This window comes from Saccharomyces mikatae (genome assembly GCF_947241705.1).
Source record: "Saccharomyces mikatae IFO 1815 strain IFO1815 genome assembly, chromosome: 16".
Classification (NCBI taxonomy): Eukaryota; Fungi; Ascomycota; class Saccharomycetes; order Saccharomycetales; family Saccharomycetaceae; genus Saccharomyces; species Saccharomyces mikatae.
The window spans coordinates 368,897-384,432 of NC_079271.1; the positions used below are offsets into that span (position 1 = coordinate 368,897).

The window sequence follows — 15,536 nt, forward strand, 5'->3', positions numbered from 1 at the left end:
AGTAGAAACCAAAAATTATAGATAAAATAGAATCTGTGACAATCCAATCTTAGTCTAAAAACAAATCAAAGTAATAAAAATGAAAAATAATTAACAAATACAAAGACAAAAAAACAAAAAACATAGCATTTACAAAACATTTACATGCGTTTCCATTAAGGTGTCGAAGGATATTATTTCTTTGATTTATTTTTCTTTTTAAATAATCCAAACCTCTTTTTTTTACCGCCAGCTTTTTCCTCCTCATCAGCATTATTCGCATTAGGTGAAGTCATTTCTGCCATTTGGCTTGCGGAAGATAAGGTTGGAGTGCTTGGGGCTGAGACTGAGCTTGTAGGAGGAGCCACCATATTTTTAGGATCATTTATATCCACAGTGCTGCTCGTGTTATTGGTTGCATTTGTAAACTGCATTGCATTATGAACCACTGAGTTAGTAGAAATATCTGGGTTACTACTACTGTTATTAACTTTATTAGTATTATTGGTTATCTCTATCATGGTGCTCGAGCTGAACTGCCTTTGTGTGGGAACATGGTTATTTAAATTGGCTGCAGGAAGTTGGCTAGATGTATTGTTTGGTTTAGTAACATGCGGCATATTAAGTTTGTTTTTGGATTGTTGTGATCTCAATCTATTTTGGTTTACAATACTATGTGTTGGCATCGAATTTAAACGAGTTTGACTTGAATTGTTGGGTGGCCTGCCAAAGTCAGTCATGTTTATACTGGAGGGATTACCAATATTAGGCATATTACTATTTCTATTCTTCCTACTTGTTGGTTTGATAGAGTGTGAATGGAAAGACTGTACTTGCGCCGACTGCTGTTGCTGCTGAATAGGTTGTACAGGGGGTTGTTGCGGATCATATGAAGCCATACTTGTGGAAATCGGATCTACAAAGTTTCCGGCAGATGCAGGTTGAGGGATAGGTCCGTTAGTGCCGTGCATTCCTCTACTATTGGAACGAATGTTTGCAGACTGTTGTAGTTGAGGGAAAGATGGTTTTACTGAAATTGAGCTATTACTATTATTATTAAATCTTTGTTGCAATGCCCTTTTCTGAAACTCCAATTCACGTTCTTGTAGCTCTAATTCCTTTTTACGAAGTTGCAATTCCCGTTCTTGCAGTAATTTATCATTTGATCCATTGTTGTCTCCAAATGTTTGTGAGTGGGAGGATAAGGGCGAATTGATCTGTTGTTGAGAGGTCACCGCAACTGGCACAGACCTCACAGGAGAATCACCGTAGTTTACACTATATAATGCCATATCTTCGATATCCCTCAAATTTGGAGTTCCTGTTGCCTTGTACTCGTTACCATTAGATTGGTTTGTTGCTTCAGTTGGAGTTACGATTTCATTTGATATTTGAGTTCGAGCTTCAGCTTGAGCTTCAGCTTGAGCCTTGAGAGCAACGTTGTGCTTCTCCTTTAGCTCTTTGGTCTCCACTTCATGTTGCTTGGCTTGCATGAGTAACTCTTGCCTTAACTTACTAATTTGACTCTGTAAGGTTGAAATTTGATTCTGTAAAACTGATTCATTTTTCTGAGATTTTTGTAAACTCTGTAAAACTTGGGCTTTCTCATCTGATCTGATAAACCATTTCGATTTACCATTATTTAACCTTTCAAATTGGGACAAGACAGAGTACAAGAATTCTAAGTACGGAGTCTTGATACCAAAATCATCAGCCAATAAAATAGTTTGTAACAATAGGATATCGATATTTAAAGGCGTTGTTTGATGTATGAAATGGTAAACCAACGCAGGTGGCTTATTAGCAGATTGGTAAGAATCCTTCCACAAAGATAAAAGACTGTTTTCATTATCATAGCTACTGTTCAATCTTGCACCCATCGTCTTTGCTACAGTAATGATCTCAGTCACCAACCCAGATATTAATGGTTTGGCGATGATCTGCTGGTCTAAATCACTGGGGTTTTCTTGTTCAAACATAATTAGCAATGGGTCAAAACAAATTCTGGATATTGCCAATTTCCATTGTTGTGATAAAAATTCAATTGACGAAAAATTGCACAAATTGATTTTTATGTTGGAAAACAATTTAGCAAATAGTTTTTCAAAAGTGGTCAATAATGTTATAACACTGGTTGAGTATTTCTCGGTGTTAGATTTGCTTTCACCGAGGTAAATCGTATTCTCTTTTGTAGTGCTAGGAAAATGTTTAAATTGGTTTGGACCAACTTGACGAATGTCCAAATCGGTTAAAATACTGAAAACATTCATATGCGGAGAATCCATGGACAACTTGACAAAGGGTTCTAATTGGATGAAACCACTGCTTTCTAAAAAAATTTTGGTGTTTGAATTGATTATGGTAGCCAATTTGGATGCCAACGAGGACAATTTCTGCAGGGAGGAAGCACTCATGATGATTATATCAAAAACGAGCCCACTGGACTTCGAATTTAAAGCCTCAGTCAAGTGCTCAATAGAAGTGAAATGGTTTTCCAATTCGAACTGTTCTTTACCATAGTATTCGGTTTCAATTTCAAACTGGCATGATTTTGAATCGTTAACGTGGTAAAGTTCCGTGTTCTTGGCCAGTTGAAACCTTGAAGTATAGAATAAGATGTTCGGGTTGCTCCCAATAGCTAAAACTCGAAGCGAGGAAGACGACATAAATGTAATGTATGTGAGGGTGAGCTGAACAAATGATCGTAATGGTGAACTTCAGACCGTTAGAGTAGTAAGTAATGAAAAATAAAAAGAAGAAGTAAAACCAAGGAACGAACTGGTACCTATTTTTCCCTCTTTTGTTTTGTTCTTGGTCTTGCTTGCTGTGATCTCACCAAGCACCAAAGATAGCTGAGTAACTACGAACAAGAAAGCCAAGACTGAAAGTGTTTTTCTTCTCTTTTATTTAATTGACAGTTTAAAAATAAACAAACAGCGAGTTCAAGAAACAAGAATAAACAAACAACGAACGTCAACGGAGAGAAGCGACGTTGTGTTTGCGTTTACGTTCTGCCCTCACAGTTGACACAACACGAACACCGAAACAGCCTTGGCTACACTCACCGTTCGTTGTTCGAGAGGTTTCCAGTTTCCTTTTTTTTCACTCGCGGTATAAACGAATGAAAAGTGAAAAATTTTCATATTTTTCCGTTCCGGGGGACAATGCCTGTCGGGTTTATGAATAAGAGCCGTCTGTAAGCCAAGAATGGATTACAGATGGTAGTAGCGTTGTATAATTATAGATGGTTATTATCTTTATATACATGACTACAATTTTTAGCTGAAGGCTTACGCTATGAGGCGTGGTGATAATACTCTGCAAACCAAGGGTGATGCAAAGCCTGTTTGGCGCTTAGCCTCATGTCGGGATTTAGTTGCAAGAGTCCATGTAAGAAGTCCATGATATTCCCGTCTAACGGTTCCTTGGTGTGTGGTTGCAAGACTTGACGTAGATCTCTTGATGCTCGCTGTTGAATGTTGGGGTTGTATTTGGGCAATTTTGTTACGCCGGGCCATAGAGACTCGTTAGGAGTCCCCATGATGTCGAAAATCAACTTCAGTTGTTCTTCGTCATTGGTGCCAGGGAACAAGGGTTTGCCTGTTATCATTTCCGCAAGAATACAACCACATGACCATATATCAATCGATGTGGAGTACGTTCTGGAACCCATTAGCACGTCTGGAGCACGGTACCACAATGTTACGACTTCGCTGGAGAACGTGTTTACCGGAATACCAAAAGCACGGGCCAGACCGAAATCACCCAGCTTCAATTGACCTTTTTTGTTGATTAACAAGTTCTGAGGTTTTAAATCACGGTGGAGGATCTTGTTTTCATGGCAGAAGGCTAGTCCTTGTAGTAGTTGCCACTGGAAGTATTTTACCAAGTTTAATTCGAGTCCCCTTGGTGTATTTCCCACGGTACGGGAATCCATATATTTCTTCAAATCGTTGTCCATAAATTCGAAAACCAGAGTCAACTTGTTCTCTGTATGGATAACATCATAAAGTCTGACAATGTTCTCATGTTTCAATTCTTTCATTAGGGAAATCTCACGAATGGCTGTAGAAGGGGTACCTTCCTCTGAATCCAGTTTCACCTCTTTCAGAGCAACATAAACCCCTGTAGTTTTGTTTAACCCCTTGTACACCGTAGCATACGTACCGTTACCAAGCTTTTCTAACTGCTTAAACCTGACCGGATATCTCGAGTTCGTTTTGTTCTCGTATTATGTTAGTATTTAAATTTTCTTATTTCTTGCTCTCCAATTAAAGCTGCCTAAAATGCTACATACTGTGAAGAAGATGACATTGGTACTGCTGAATTCGGCCCAGTTTACTACGCTTAAGATCCTTGCCAACAATTATGTTATATGTAATAGAATTATGTTCCCTTTTGTTATCTTTTAATCAGAGAGCTGCGGGCCTAAGAGTGTACGTATATAGTGATATTAAAGAGACAATGGATAATGCACACAAGGCATGTAAATGACCGTAACCGGACATAAGCAGCATTTATCTAGGTCCGCGTATCACCTACTTGCTGTCAACCCCATTCAATACGTATGGATGGGTATCATGAATTGTTTGCATGTCCTTGTATTTTCTTTTTGTTATTTTTGTTTTAATGGTGCACTCTTTCTTCACTTTTTTGCACCTCATGGCTAAAAAAGTTCATTTTTTGTATTTTAGAAAATTCCGATGACATTATTTCTTTGAAGTGAATCATATCAAGTACAATGCAATTAGCAGCACGCAAGATAGATAAGGCATTACTCCGGCTATATTGCTATCTTACGGAACTACATCTTTTTGTTAAGAAATGACTGGCGATGGTAGTGCACATATTCCAAAAAGCAATCAAAATCAACACAAAGATCGCTTTCAGTTCATTGTGAATGATGAAAGTATTCTAGGACCTCAATGGTTAAGCCTTTACCAGACAGACGGAAAAGTGACGTTTGCAAAGTCTCATTTTGAGCAAGCGATGATGAACGTTATTAGAGAGCCGAACATCAACTCTACTGTCATATTAAGAGCGGATATTCTGAAAGAAATCAATCATGTTTCAGAAGGTGGGTCTGAACCAAAGTTCGACGAATCTGTATTGAAAAAGTTTGAAATTGACAGTAATAATGATGGTGGTGAAGAAGATGTCAAGAAGATAAATATTGAAGATTTGAACATTAGGTCCTGTGAAACCTCTGAGAGTTTAAAACTGTCGCCCGTTCATGAATTTGTGAGAAGGATCATTCCAAGAAACTTTTACAAAGATGCAATCATAAACCAAACGTGCTTAATTCTGAATAGTAAAGACCCCAATTACCAGGAAACTTCATTGATCATATATACACCACACATCAATTCTGAGACGGATTGTCCGTTTTACATTCCAAAAACACAAACTGTAGGTATTTTATTACATCAGTCAATTCTCTCTGTACATTATATTCCTTTCCCAGAAGACAAGACTGCCTTTACAGATGAATCAGAACGTGTTGTGAGAACCGCTTATAGGTTATTGCAAACTGCTAATAAACACTCAAAAGGTGTCATGCAGGGTTATGAAAAGAGAGTTAATCACGATCAAGTTGTAAATAAGGTCAATTTCCAAAACACATATATTGTTTTAAAGAAAAAGTACTCCAAGTTCTTGGTGGAAAACTGGGCAGAATCCACTGACCCAAAGAAACATGTATTTGAAGACATAGCAATTGCTGCTTTCTTGATTGAACTGTGGATTAAAGTCTATGGTACAGATTTTCGTTCAAAAATGCAATTCAGAGATTTGGGATGTGGCAATGGTGCTCTTTGTTACATTCTATTGAGTGAAAATATAAAAGGGCTTGGTATCGATGCAAGGAAACGGAAATCATGGTCTATCTACCCATCCGAGGTGCAATCGTCATTAAAGGAGCAAGTCATAATACCTTCTATTCTTTTGAGGCCTCATCCTGCTTTGAAAAGACAAGTACCTCATCTAGAACATAACGGGAGATTTTTTCCAGTTAAAGTGACGCACGAAGTAATTGCCCCCGCAACTGTCGTGTATTCAAGCGAAGATTTATTAAAATCTCCTCAAGTTAATACTGCAGAGTTTCCACCGGATACTTTTATCATAGGTAACCATTCAGATGAGTTGACTTGTTGGATCCCGTTATTGGGGCATCCATATATGGTTATTCCTTGTTGCTCTCATAACTTCTCTGGTCAAAGGGTTCGTTTCAACGTAAGGAAACGTTCATTCAAGTCAAACGAAGTCAAAAACCAAAATAATAGCAAGAGCACCTATTCTGGTTTAGTAGACCACGTTGAATATCTTTCGTCTCGTGTAGGCTGGAAAGTAGAGAAAGAGATGTTGAGAATACCAAGCACGAGAAATGCCGCCATCATAGGTGTAGAAAATGGGACATTAAAGAACTTCCCAACACAAGCGGTGTATGATATGATCTGGGAAGATGGCGGAGCTGAAGGCTGGATTCAAAACACAATGACTCTGTTGAAAAGAAACCCAAGAAACCATTAGGTAGGGATGACTATCTATTATACGTATATATGTTCATTTATAGACTAATCCGATTATCATATATATATACAAAAACCATACAAGTTTTACTATTGTTCTTTTTTTCTTCCATATTAGAGGCCATATTATAAACTGTGCTTACAATTTCTTCGCCCGATGCGATAGACGATGAAGAAGCCAGAATGTTGAACTTGGTATTTCAGAGAAATAGACCCAACTATGAAACAAGAAAATTTAAAACGTAGGTAGGGGAATTTAGCATGACTCTTGCTACTTATAGCACGTTTACTTTTCCACTCCGATCATTTCGGTTATTAGTGTTCGTCAAGAAAGCACATTATCACCACGGACCACATAATATTGACCTTTTCCACGACAAAAATTGGATTGTCAAAAGACCTACATTCCTTAACTTACCCAAAAATGAACTAACAAAGCCGGATGTATTTCAATTTACTTTCAACAAGGGCGATGGCGACAATGTTTATTTACAAGATTCATTATTTAAAGATAATCTTGATAAAGCGATGCAATATGTCTATAATGAAAAATTGACGTCCTTGGATTCCAAACAGGTACCAATAAAGAATCTTGCTTGGTTGAACTTAAGAAATTCTATATACAAACAACTAAAAGATCCAAAGCAACAAGCCCAATCCTATGTACCTTCCATAAGCGAAATCATACATCCTTCGTCTCCAGATAAATTAATCTCGCTGCTGATAAATTGCAATAAAATCAACAATTCCGTCTGGAGATCCATTCTAAAAGATTCTCAGAGCAATGATATAAGTACTTTAGATAAATTTATTCACATCCTGCAACAAACCTATGACCATACCTATGAACAGGATATCTTGCCTATGATGACGAATACAGATGATACAGATGGCGCCCACAATGTTGACATAACAAATCCGGCAGAATGGTTCTCAGAGGCAAGGAAGATTAGAAGACATATAATTATGCATATTGGGCCCACAAATTCAGGCAAAACCTATAGAGCACTACAGAAACTGAAATCTGTGGACCGTGGATATTACGCAGGGCCATTAAGGCTATTGGCAAGAGAAGTATATGATAGATTTCAGAATGAAAAGGTTAGGTGCAATTTGTTGACTGGAGAGGAAGTTATACGTGACTTAGACGATAAGGGAAATCCAGCAGGGCTAACATCGGGTACAGTAGAAATGGTACCGACGCATCAAAAATTTGATGTTGTCGTTCTTGATGAAATTCAAATGATGTCTGACGTGGATCGTGGCTGGGCTTGGACAAATGCACTTTTAGGTGTGGTTTCTAAAGAAGTACATCTTTGTGGTGAAAAAAGTGTTCTCCCTTTGATCAAAAGCATTGTTAAAATGACTGGAGATAAACTAACAATTAACGAATATGAGAGATTAGGGAAGTTAAGTGTTGAAGGTAAACCTGTTAAGGATGGGATTAAGGGTTTGCGTAAAGGAGATTGTGTCGTCGCATTCTCGAAAAAGAAAATATTGGATCTCAAGCTAAAGATAGAGAAAGATACCAATTTGAAAGTTGCTGTAATTTATGGTTCCTTACCGCCTGAAACGCGTGTTCAGCAAGCTTCTCTATTCAACAACGGAGAATATGATATAATGGTAGCATCAGATGCTATTGGTATGGGACTAAATTTGTCTATTGACAGAGTTGTATTCACCACAAATATGAAATATAATGGTGAAGAACTAACGGAAATGACTTCCTCTCAGATCAAGCAAATCGGGGGTCGCGCCGGAAGGTTCAAATCTAGTTCTACAAGTAGAGAAGTGCCTCAAGGTTTTATTACCAGTTTCGACTCAAAGGTCTTGAAATGTGTGAAGAAAGCTATAGAGTCTCCCGTGGAATATTTAAAAACTGCTGTTACGTGGCCTACAGATGAGATTTGTGCTCAGTTGATGACTCAATTCCCACCAGGTACGCCGACCAGTGTTTTATTGCAAACTATTTCAGATGAACTAGAAAGAAGTTCTGGCAACCTGTTCACGTTATCTGATTTAAAGAACAAACTAAAAATCATTGGCTTATTCGAACACATGGAGGATATTCCATTCCTTGATAAATTGAAATTAAGTAATGCGCCCGTGAAGGACATGCCTATGGTCACTAAAGCCTTCACTAAGTTTTGTGAGACAATAGCGAAGAGGCACACAAGAGGACTATTGTCGTACCGATTACCTTTCAACCTTCTAGACTACAATTGTATACCTAATGAGAGTTATTCTTTAGAGGTTTACGAGTCATTGTACAACATCATCACATTATACTTCTGGCTCAGTAACAGGTACCCGAACTACTTCATTGACATGGAGTCTGCCAAAGATTTGAAGTATTTCTGCGAGATGATTATTTTTGAGAAACTTGATCGATTAAAAAAGAATCCTTACGCACGCAAGCCCTTTGGTTTTACAAGAAGCCTGCTTCCATCCTTGAAAAGAAGATCACCTACATAATACGATATATCCTGTAAATAGAAACAGTTATACCGCTTAAATCGTTAATATAGTAGTACAGCCATTGTATGGTGCCATCATAGCGCTCAACCGGGTTTATCGTTTTCTAAAAATTGAACATCACTAATAACGAGGTGCCTGTCGTTTACCGCCAAGCCGGTTTTTTCGCTGGAGAGTGCGGTGCTACTAGCTCACCACATGTTCGTGGCCAGGTTGATGGATTACCGTTGAGGAAAGGGTAGTAAAGTATATAAAGAGGAACAACAAGTACTTCCATTGAAAGTAGCGGTCTGCTGTTTTCTGCTTCTTTGTATATAGGTTTTCTAACGCACGTGCCGTATCATACATACTTACACAGAATAGACGAACTCGAAATGTCTCAAAACGTTTACATAGTTTCGACCGCCAGAACCCCAATTGGCTCTTTCCAAGGTTCTCTATCTTCCAAGACAGCTGTAGAATTGGGTGCTGTTGCTTTAAAGGGTGCGTTGGCCAAGGTTCCAGAATTGGATGCATCTAAGGATTTTGACGAAATTATTTTTGGTAACGTTCTTTCTGCCAATTTGGGCCAGGCCCCAGCCAGGCAAGTCGCATTGGCCGCTGGTTTAGGAAACCATATCGTTGCTAGTACAGTTAACAAAGTGTGTGCTTCTGCTATGAAAGCAATCATTTTGGGTGCTCAATCCATTAAATGTGGTAATGCTGATGTTGTTGTGGCAGGTGGTTGTGAATCTATGACCAATGCTCCATACTACATGCCAGCAGCCCGTGCCGGTGCGAAGTTTGGCCAAACTGTCCTCGTTGACGGTGTTGAAAGAGATGGGTTGAACGATGCGTATGATGGCTTAGCAATGGGGGTTCACGCAGAAAAGTGTGCTCGTGATTGGGACATTACCAGGGAACAACAGGATAACTTTGCCATTGAATCCTATCAAAAATCTCAAAAATCTCAAAATGAAGGTAAATTTGATAATGAGATTGTTCCGGTCACCATCAAGGGATTTAGAGGTAAGCCTGATACTCAAGTCACTAAAGATGAAGAACCTGCTAGATTACACGTTGAAAAATTGAGATCTGCAAGGACTGTTTTCCAAAGAGAAAACGGTACCGTCACCGCTGCCAACGCTTCTCCAATTAACGATGGTGCTGCAGCTGTCATTTTGGTTTCTGAAAAAGTCTTGAAGGAAAAAAATTTGAAACCTTTAGCCATTGTTAAGGGCTGGGGTGAGGCCGCTCATCAACCAGCTGACTTCACATGGGCTCCATCCCTTGCAGTTCCAAAGGCATTGAAACATGCCGGTATCAAAGATATTAACGCCGTTGATTACTTTGAATTTAACGAAGCTTTTTCTGTCGTCGGTTTGGTTAACACTAAGATTCTGAAGCTAGACCCTTCTAAGGTTAATGTGTACGGTGGTGCCGTTGCCTTAGGTCATCCATTGGGTTGTTCTGGTGCCAGAGTGGTTGTTACACTGCTATCCATTTTACAACAAGAGGGAGGTAAGATCGGTGTTGCTGCTATCTGTAATGGTGGTGGTGGTGCTTCATCTATTGTCATTGAAAAGATATGATTAAATTCTGTTGTTTTTCATAATCTTTTTTTAAATACATAAATATATAAGTGGCTTTATGTATAATAAGCATAATTTAAGTTCTATTTCCAATTCTTTTCTTTACGGCGGCAGGTATTCATAAACTAAAGTATACTATGCCATATACTTGGTTTTTCCGCTTGGGTAAATTGGCCGGGTGATGAACCCTTCAAATTCGTGTTGATTACTGACATTTGTGGTATAAGCAGTTTGATTCCTGCTACAATTGTAGAAGGCTGAGCAAGTTTGAACTTTTCTTTACTTTAAATTTTGTCAATTAAAAACGTTCAAATTCTTTTCATCTCTTGGAAACAAACATTTGGTTTTAAGTATCGCAAAGTGTGGTTGAAAAAATAGGGAAAATGACAGGCAACAGTGAAGATGCTGGGAAACATCTCGAAAAGGTGAGCGTCGAGCACCTTTTCCAAGATTCGAGATTCAAGCATGAAACTCATCTTCACAAACAATTTTCAGAGACCCTTGGTAAAAATTTTCAGCAAAAAATTGTTATTAAAACTCATAGAACTGATGCTGAATATCACCATAGAGAGTTGAGAGAAAAGGAGGGTGTTACTTTATTACCACCTGTTCCGGAATCGTTATTACATAAAGCCAACTTTTTGCTCGAAGCTTTTTGCTCTTCTGATAAGAGAATGCCAAAGGAATATGAAATGGAAGAAAACAAAATTGTAGTTAATGAAAAAGACATTCGAGATTCGGTTTCTTACTATCCTGATAAGAACGGAGGAAGTGTTGTGTTTTGTTACTTGCCAGATCTTGTGTTGTATTTTAAACCGCCAATGAAAGTGACAGGAAAACAATGTCCAATAAAGAGAAGTCCTTGGGAATTGATGGAGATCCAGTATCAAAAGTTTATGTATCCCTTAGAAAAACTAGAAAGACAATTTGAGGAAGTTCCTTTTAGACCCTGGTACTTCGCAATGCGGCTAAAGGAACTCTATAGATGCTGTGAAAGGTCTTTTACTAACGCGGCAAATAGAGGTAAGGCAAGGCTATTGCGTGGAAAGCAAAGAACAAAAAAGTCGTACCATAGAACTGTCGATTTAGTGTCAATGAAGATTTCTGCGCATTCGAATGCGTCATCGCCTTGCTGATGAAAAAAAACAATAAACTAAGTTTGCAATTCTATCATTATTATAATTAAGTTGTGTAGGACGTATATGTGTATATATCCGCGGTGATCTTCTTTGGATCAAAAGAAGACATTGAAAAGTCGTAAGTTCGTGAAAAAAGTATAAAGATCCCTCCAGTGCTTTTAGCTACCTTAGCAAAGCAGTTGAAAAAAATCTCCCAAAAAAGAAAAGAAAAGAAAAAACCATTACCGAATTAGAACATAAGATGATAATACAGTGAAGTATAAAAATGAGACCTGCTCAATAATCTGGTAACCATTTCTCGTTTGGGCCATCTGTGAAAGTGGAAAAATTCATTTGTAAGCATAATAGTCTATTTCTCAAAGTATCCTGCTGGAGCTTACAGTCCTTGAAAGCACCAACGTCATCAATATCGGATTGGTAGGGTGTACTGTCCATTGACGAACTTAAAAAAGTATTGTTGTTGTGGTTGTTAGTGTATTCATACTTTTCCATACTTCCGTCACTATTATAAGTTGATGGAATATCACTTTCCGGTTCAACGTCTTCTTCTTGCTCCTGCTCTTCCTCTGGCACTTGCTCTTGTACTTGCTCTTGTTCTTGGTCTTGTTCTTGGTCTGCAGCGAAATGTGATAAATCATCCAAAAATAGATTCTCATTCCTTATGATATGCGTCATATACACTTCACTAGATAAAATTGGAACTTGAGATAAGGGGCCTTCTTTGGTAAAGGAAGTAAGAGAGGAAACTTCGGACATCAATGTTTTCATATCAATTCTTGTGTAAGGATTCAACTGTAAAATCTTCGTTAACACGGCGAACAGTTCATTCGATAGAGGCAGTATTTTCTTCAAGACGTTGTTATCATTTGCAAAATGATGAAACGTGTTATCCTCCTTCTGATGAGCTTTCAGCCATGGATTTCTGATACAAGTTAGATTGATGAGAATGATGCCTAAGGACCATATGTCCCCTGTATCCGTGGGGAGGCTTGAGCAGCACTCGTCGACATGTATGCCATTGGTTGTGGTATTCAAACAATACAGTATTCTTTCTGGAGCCATGTAGTATGAACTTCCAACACACACATTTGGAGCCAAATACTTGGATTTAGTGGAAAGCCCGAAATCGCATAAATAAGCGTTATCGTTGCGATCTAGTAGAACGTTTTCTGGCTTGATATCGCAATGATATATACCGAGACGATGACAGTGGTCCAGCGCTGAACAAAGTTGTAGAAAAACTTTCTTGATCAAAACCCCATCATTTATAAAATGCTTATGGTCTACTATCGACGTGAAAAGGTCTCTGTCGTAATAATCCATCACTATGAAGGTGGCAATGGACGATTCCAAAACTTGGTGAATCTTCACGATATTTCCGTGCGACTGCACTTTCAACTGAAACGCAATCTCCCTGTAGTGTGGTAGCCTATTTAATTCGTTTTCTGTCAACTGTAATATCGAATCTAGATCAACCAAAGGCAAAAACAACTTCTTTTGGAAACTTTTGAAAAAGTGATACAGCTGTGTTTGTAGAAGAGTGGTTCGTGCTACTTGAGAGTTGTTATTTAAGCCGTTCTTGTTATAAAACTCATCCATCGAGGAAGACTTGAAGACGGTTTTCACTGCATATTCACGGTTGGTCAGTATGTCCACCACATGGAACACAAGTCCATATGCACCTGACCCTATCTGGGACGTTATTCTGAAGTTGTTCAGTAAGCAGTCTGACAACATTTGTACATAAAATTTTCTTCTCGAGTATCCTCCTGTTTAATGTTCGCTTTGAAAGAGGTTTTTTTCCTCAGGTCTGCTTAAGTCAATGAACCCTCTTAACAGTTTACTAAATATATTTTTGTATAATATATAAGAGCGTGAATCTAGAGATACTTATTTCAAGCGAAAAAAGGCAATAAGAGCAGAGCATGAGAAGAAAAAGGAAAGAGAAATACTATATGCATTTGTAGATTGTTGTCCCGTGGGCGCCGACTAAGAAAACACCGCAAGGACATTAGGTCCGGAAAATTCGTCGCACGGTTTTAGTAGGGTCACAAATATTATTAAGCTTTGTGGTAGGAACAGAAGGGCCTGCGGGCCCTTCTGTCCCCACTGCGCTTTTGTTCCGACACCGTTTCTTTTTTGCATTTGTCCCATGATCCTCTGCCTCCCCCCCCACAAAATTGCTCTAGTACCCGCCCAACGCGCTTTCTTCGGCTGATAGATGAGCTCCGGTTTCGTGAGAGCGTTGGAAATAGGAGGAAACAGAAGAGAACGAAGAAGGCGTACCTCCGAGAAATGTCCCGGAAACGTGGGTGCGAGCTGAAAAGATTGTGCTTTCATCCTACATTCCTCATGCGTGATTGGCCGCATGTCGCCCGATGCCTAGTTGAGTGACACCGCGTGGTACATCTACATCCATATCACGCGCCTAAACATAGCAGCAGAGGACTCGATGGCGCTGCATACTACGCCATCCTACTGAGGAATGTGTGATAAGCATCCTCTTCGGAAATACCTTACCAAGTCTCAAATGGGGGAATTGTTCCGACCATATTCAGCCCATGAAGACAGATTTTTCCGGGGGAAGGTCGAGAACCGCAGTGACGTAAATACGACAACATCGCTCGCGTTAAGTAAGATTATATACATTATAATTATAATGTATAGCACTTGTCACCTGAAAAGTGTGCGCCAGCTGGACGTACCATGAAGGCACATTCCATCGCAGTGATGCTAAGACGGTTCATCGATATGTCCAATTGTTAATTGTTTTGCGGTTAATACATTCAATGATAGAATAGGTTTATACTGCAAGCAGGCTTGGCTGTTAGTTCTGGGGGTCCATCTTCGTTTATTCCTTCTTTTCTAGAATAGTCAAAAATACTGCATTTGGCAATCATATACTCTGCGAAAAACGTGCTCGTAAGACATGCAGCGTGAAAGGGAAGAAGAAAAAATAAAAAAAATAAAAAAAAAAGGAAAAAAGATTAAGTAGTTAGTCACATAATCCTTATAGGTAGAGTAGAGTGTACCAAGAAGGAAGGCGAAAATACTTCAAAGTATACATGTACTGAGAAGCATGTCTTTCTCATCTATCTTATCACAGGATATCACAGAAGATATCACACCACCAGCAAATTCTTCTACCTTAGGCTCAAGAGAACAGCTCGTTTTCAGGGCTTATCAGAATGAACCTTGGCTATCTGGTATAGCTTTAAATCTTATCTTAGATAAAAAACATATCGTTGTAGACAGAGAACTGTTGTTCCAGGTGCTGATGGTGGAGAATATCACCAAGTCCAAGCTAACACAGATCGATGACATAAGGACCAAGTTGGATCCGAAAAAACAGAAAGTGGACAGACTACGATCGGGGCAGCAGGGGACTGGCGCTAAGAGATACGAGGTCATCACTCAAGTGAACATGGAAGATGACGGGAACGTAACTGAAAATAACGGCCCTAACGATTACAACAACTACAAAGATTATAATAATAACGAAAGTGCTGCCAAGAACAAAGCAGTGTTCAAATTGACACTGCAGAGTAAATCCGGTGATGTCTTCTTTGCAATCAACTCGACTGCCATACCTTGGAGCTCTTGCATGCTGGGCTCCAAAATTGTCATATTGCCAGGAACTGTGTTCAATAGAGGCGTTTTCATATTGAAGGACTCACAAGTCATTTTTCTCGGCGGCATCAACAGAGTTTGGAACGAAAACAGAGATGAGAAGTTTTGTGATTATTTGGAATCCAAATTACAACGTGACAAACAGTTCGTGAATGGTGGCCCCAAGAAAAGAAAAGCCAACGATTAGCACATGTCGCTTTCTTTTGTATATTTTG

The 15,536-nt window shown here is 38.9% G+C and overlaps 8 protein-coding genes across 8 annotated transcripts; 5 read left to right on the forward strand and 3 right to left on the reverse strand.

Annotated features, from left to right (window-relative positions):
- Positions 1-173: 173 nt before the first annotated feature.
- SVL3 (Svl3p) lies at positions 174-2,645 on the reverse strand (the record flags this gene model as incomplete). Its single annotated transcript, XM_056226216.1, has 1 exon — positions 174-2,645. One exon carries the CDS (start codon positions 2,643-2,645, stop codon positions 174-176), a length of 2,472 nt encoding a protein of 823 aa, XP_056079957.1.
- Positions 2,646-3,274: 629 nt separating this feature from the next.
- Positions 3,275-4,293, reverse strand: PHO85 (cyclin-dependent serine/threonine-protein kinase PHO85; the record flags this gene model as incomplete). The annotated part of the gene is made up of 2 exons (XM_056226217.1): positions 3,275-4,175; positions 4,277-4,293. The coding sequence occupies 2 exons, from the start codon at positions 4,291-4,293 to the stop codon at positions 3,275-3,277; spliced, it is 918 nt and encodes a 305-aa protein (XP_056079958.1).
- A 510-nt stretch (positions 4,294-4,803) lies between these two features.
- On the forward strand, positions 4,804-6,507 carry TRM44 (tRNA (uracil) methyltransferase; the record flags this gene model as incomplete). Its single annotated transcript, XM_056226218.1, has 1 exon — positions 4,804-6,507. The coding sequence occupies one exon, from the start codon at positions 4,804-4,806 to the stop codon at positions 6,505-6,507; it is 1,704 nt and encodes a 567-aa protein (XP_056079959.1).
- Positions 6,508-6,767: 260 nt separating this feature from the next.
- Positions 6,768-8,981, forward strand: SUV3 (ATP-dependent RNA helicase SUV3; the record flags this gene model as incomplete). Its single annotated transcript, XM_056226220.1, has 1 exon — positions 6,768-8,981. The coding sequence occupies one exon, from the start codon at positions 6,768-6,770 to the stop codon at positions 8,979-8,981; it is 2,214 nt and encodes a 737-aa protein (XP_056079960.1).
- Positions 8,982-9,355: 374 nt separating this feature from the next.
- ERG10 (acetyl-CoA C-acetyltransferase) lies at positions 9,356-10,552 on the forward strand (the record flags this gene model as incomplete). The annotated part of the gene is made up of 1 exon (XM_056226221.1): positions 9,356-10,552. One exon carries the CDS (start codon positions 9,356-9,358, stop codon positions 10,550-10,552), a length of 1,197 nt encoding a protein of 398 aa, XP_056079961.1.
- A 383-nt stretch (positions 10,553-10,935) lies between these two features.
- Positions 10,936-11,688, forward strand: SMA1 (Sma1p; the record flags this gene model as incomplete). The annotated part of the gene is made up of 1 exon (XM_056226222.1): positions 10,936-11,688. One exon carries the CDS (start codon positions 10,936-10,938, stop codon positions 11,686-11,688), a length of 753 nt encoding a protein of 250 aa, XP_056079962.1.
- Positions 11,689-11,967: 279 nt separating this feature from the next.
- SKS1 (putative serine/threonine protein kinase SKS1) lies at positions 11,968-13,428 on the reverse strand (the record flags this gene model as incomplete). Its single annotated transcript, XM_056226223.1, has 1 exon — positions 11,968-13,428. One exon carries the CDS (start codon positions 13,426-13,428, stop codon positions 11,968-11,970), a length of 1,461 nt encoding a protein of 486 aa, XP_056079963.1.
- A 1,342-nt stretch (positions 13,429-14,770) lies between these two features.
- RMI1 (Rmi1p) lies at positions 14,771-15,508 on the forward strand (the record flags this gene model as incomplete). The annotated part of the gene is made up of 1 exon (XM_056226224.1): positions 14,771-15,508. One exon carries the CDS (start codon positions 14,771-14,773, stop codon positions 15,506-15,508), a length of 738 nt encoding a protein of 245 aa, XP_056079964.1.
- Positions 15,509-15,536: the final 28 nt, after the last annotated feature.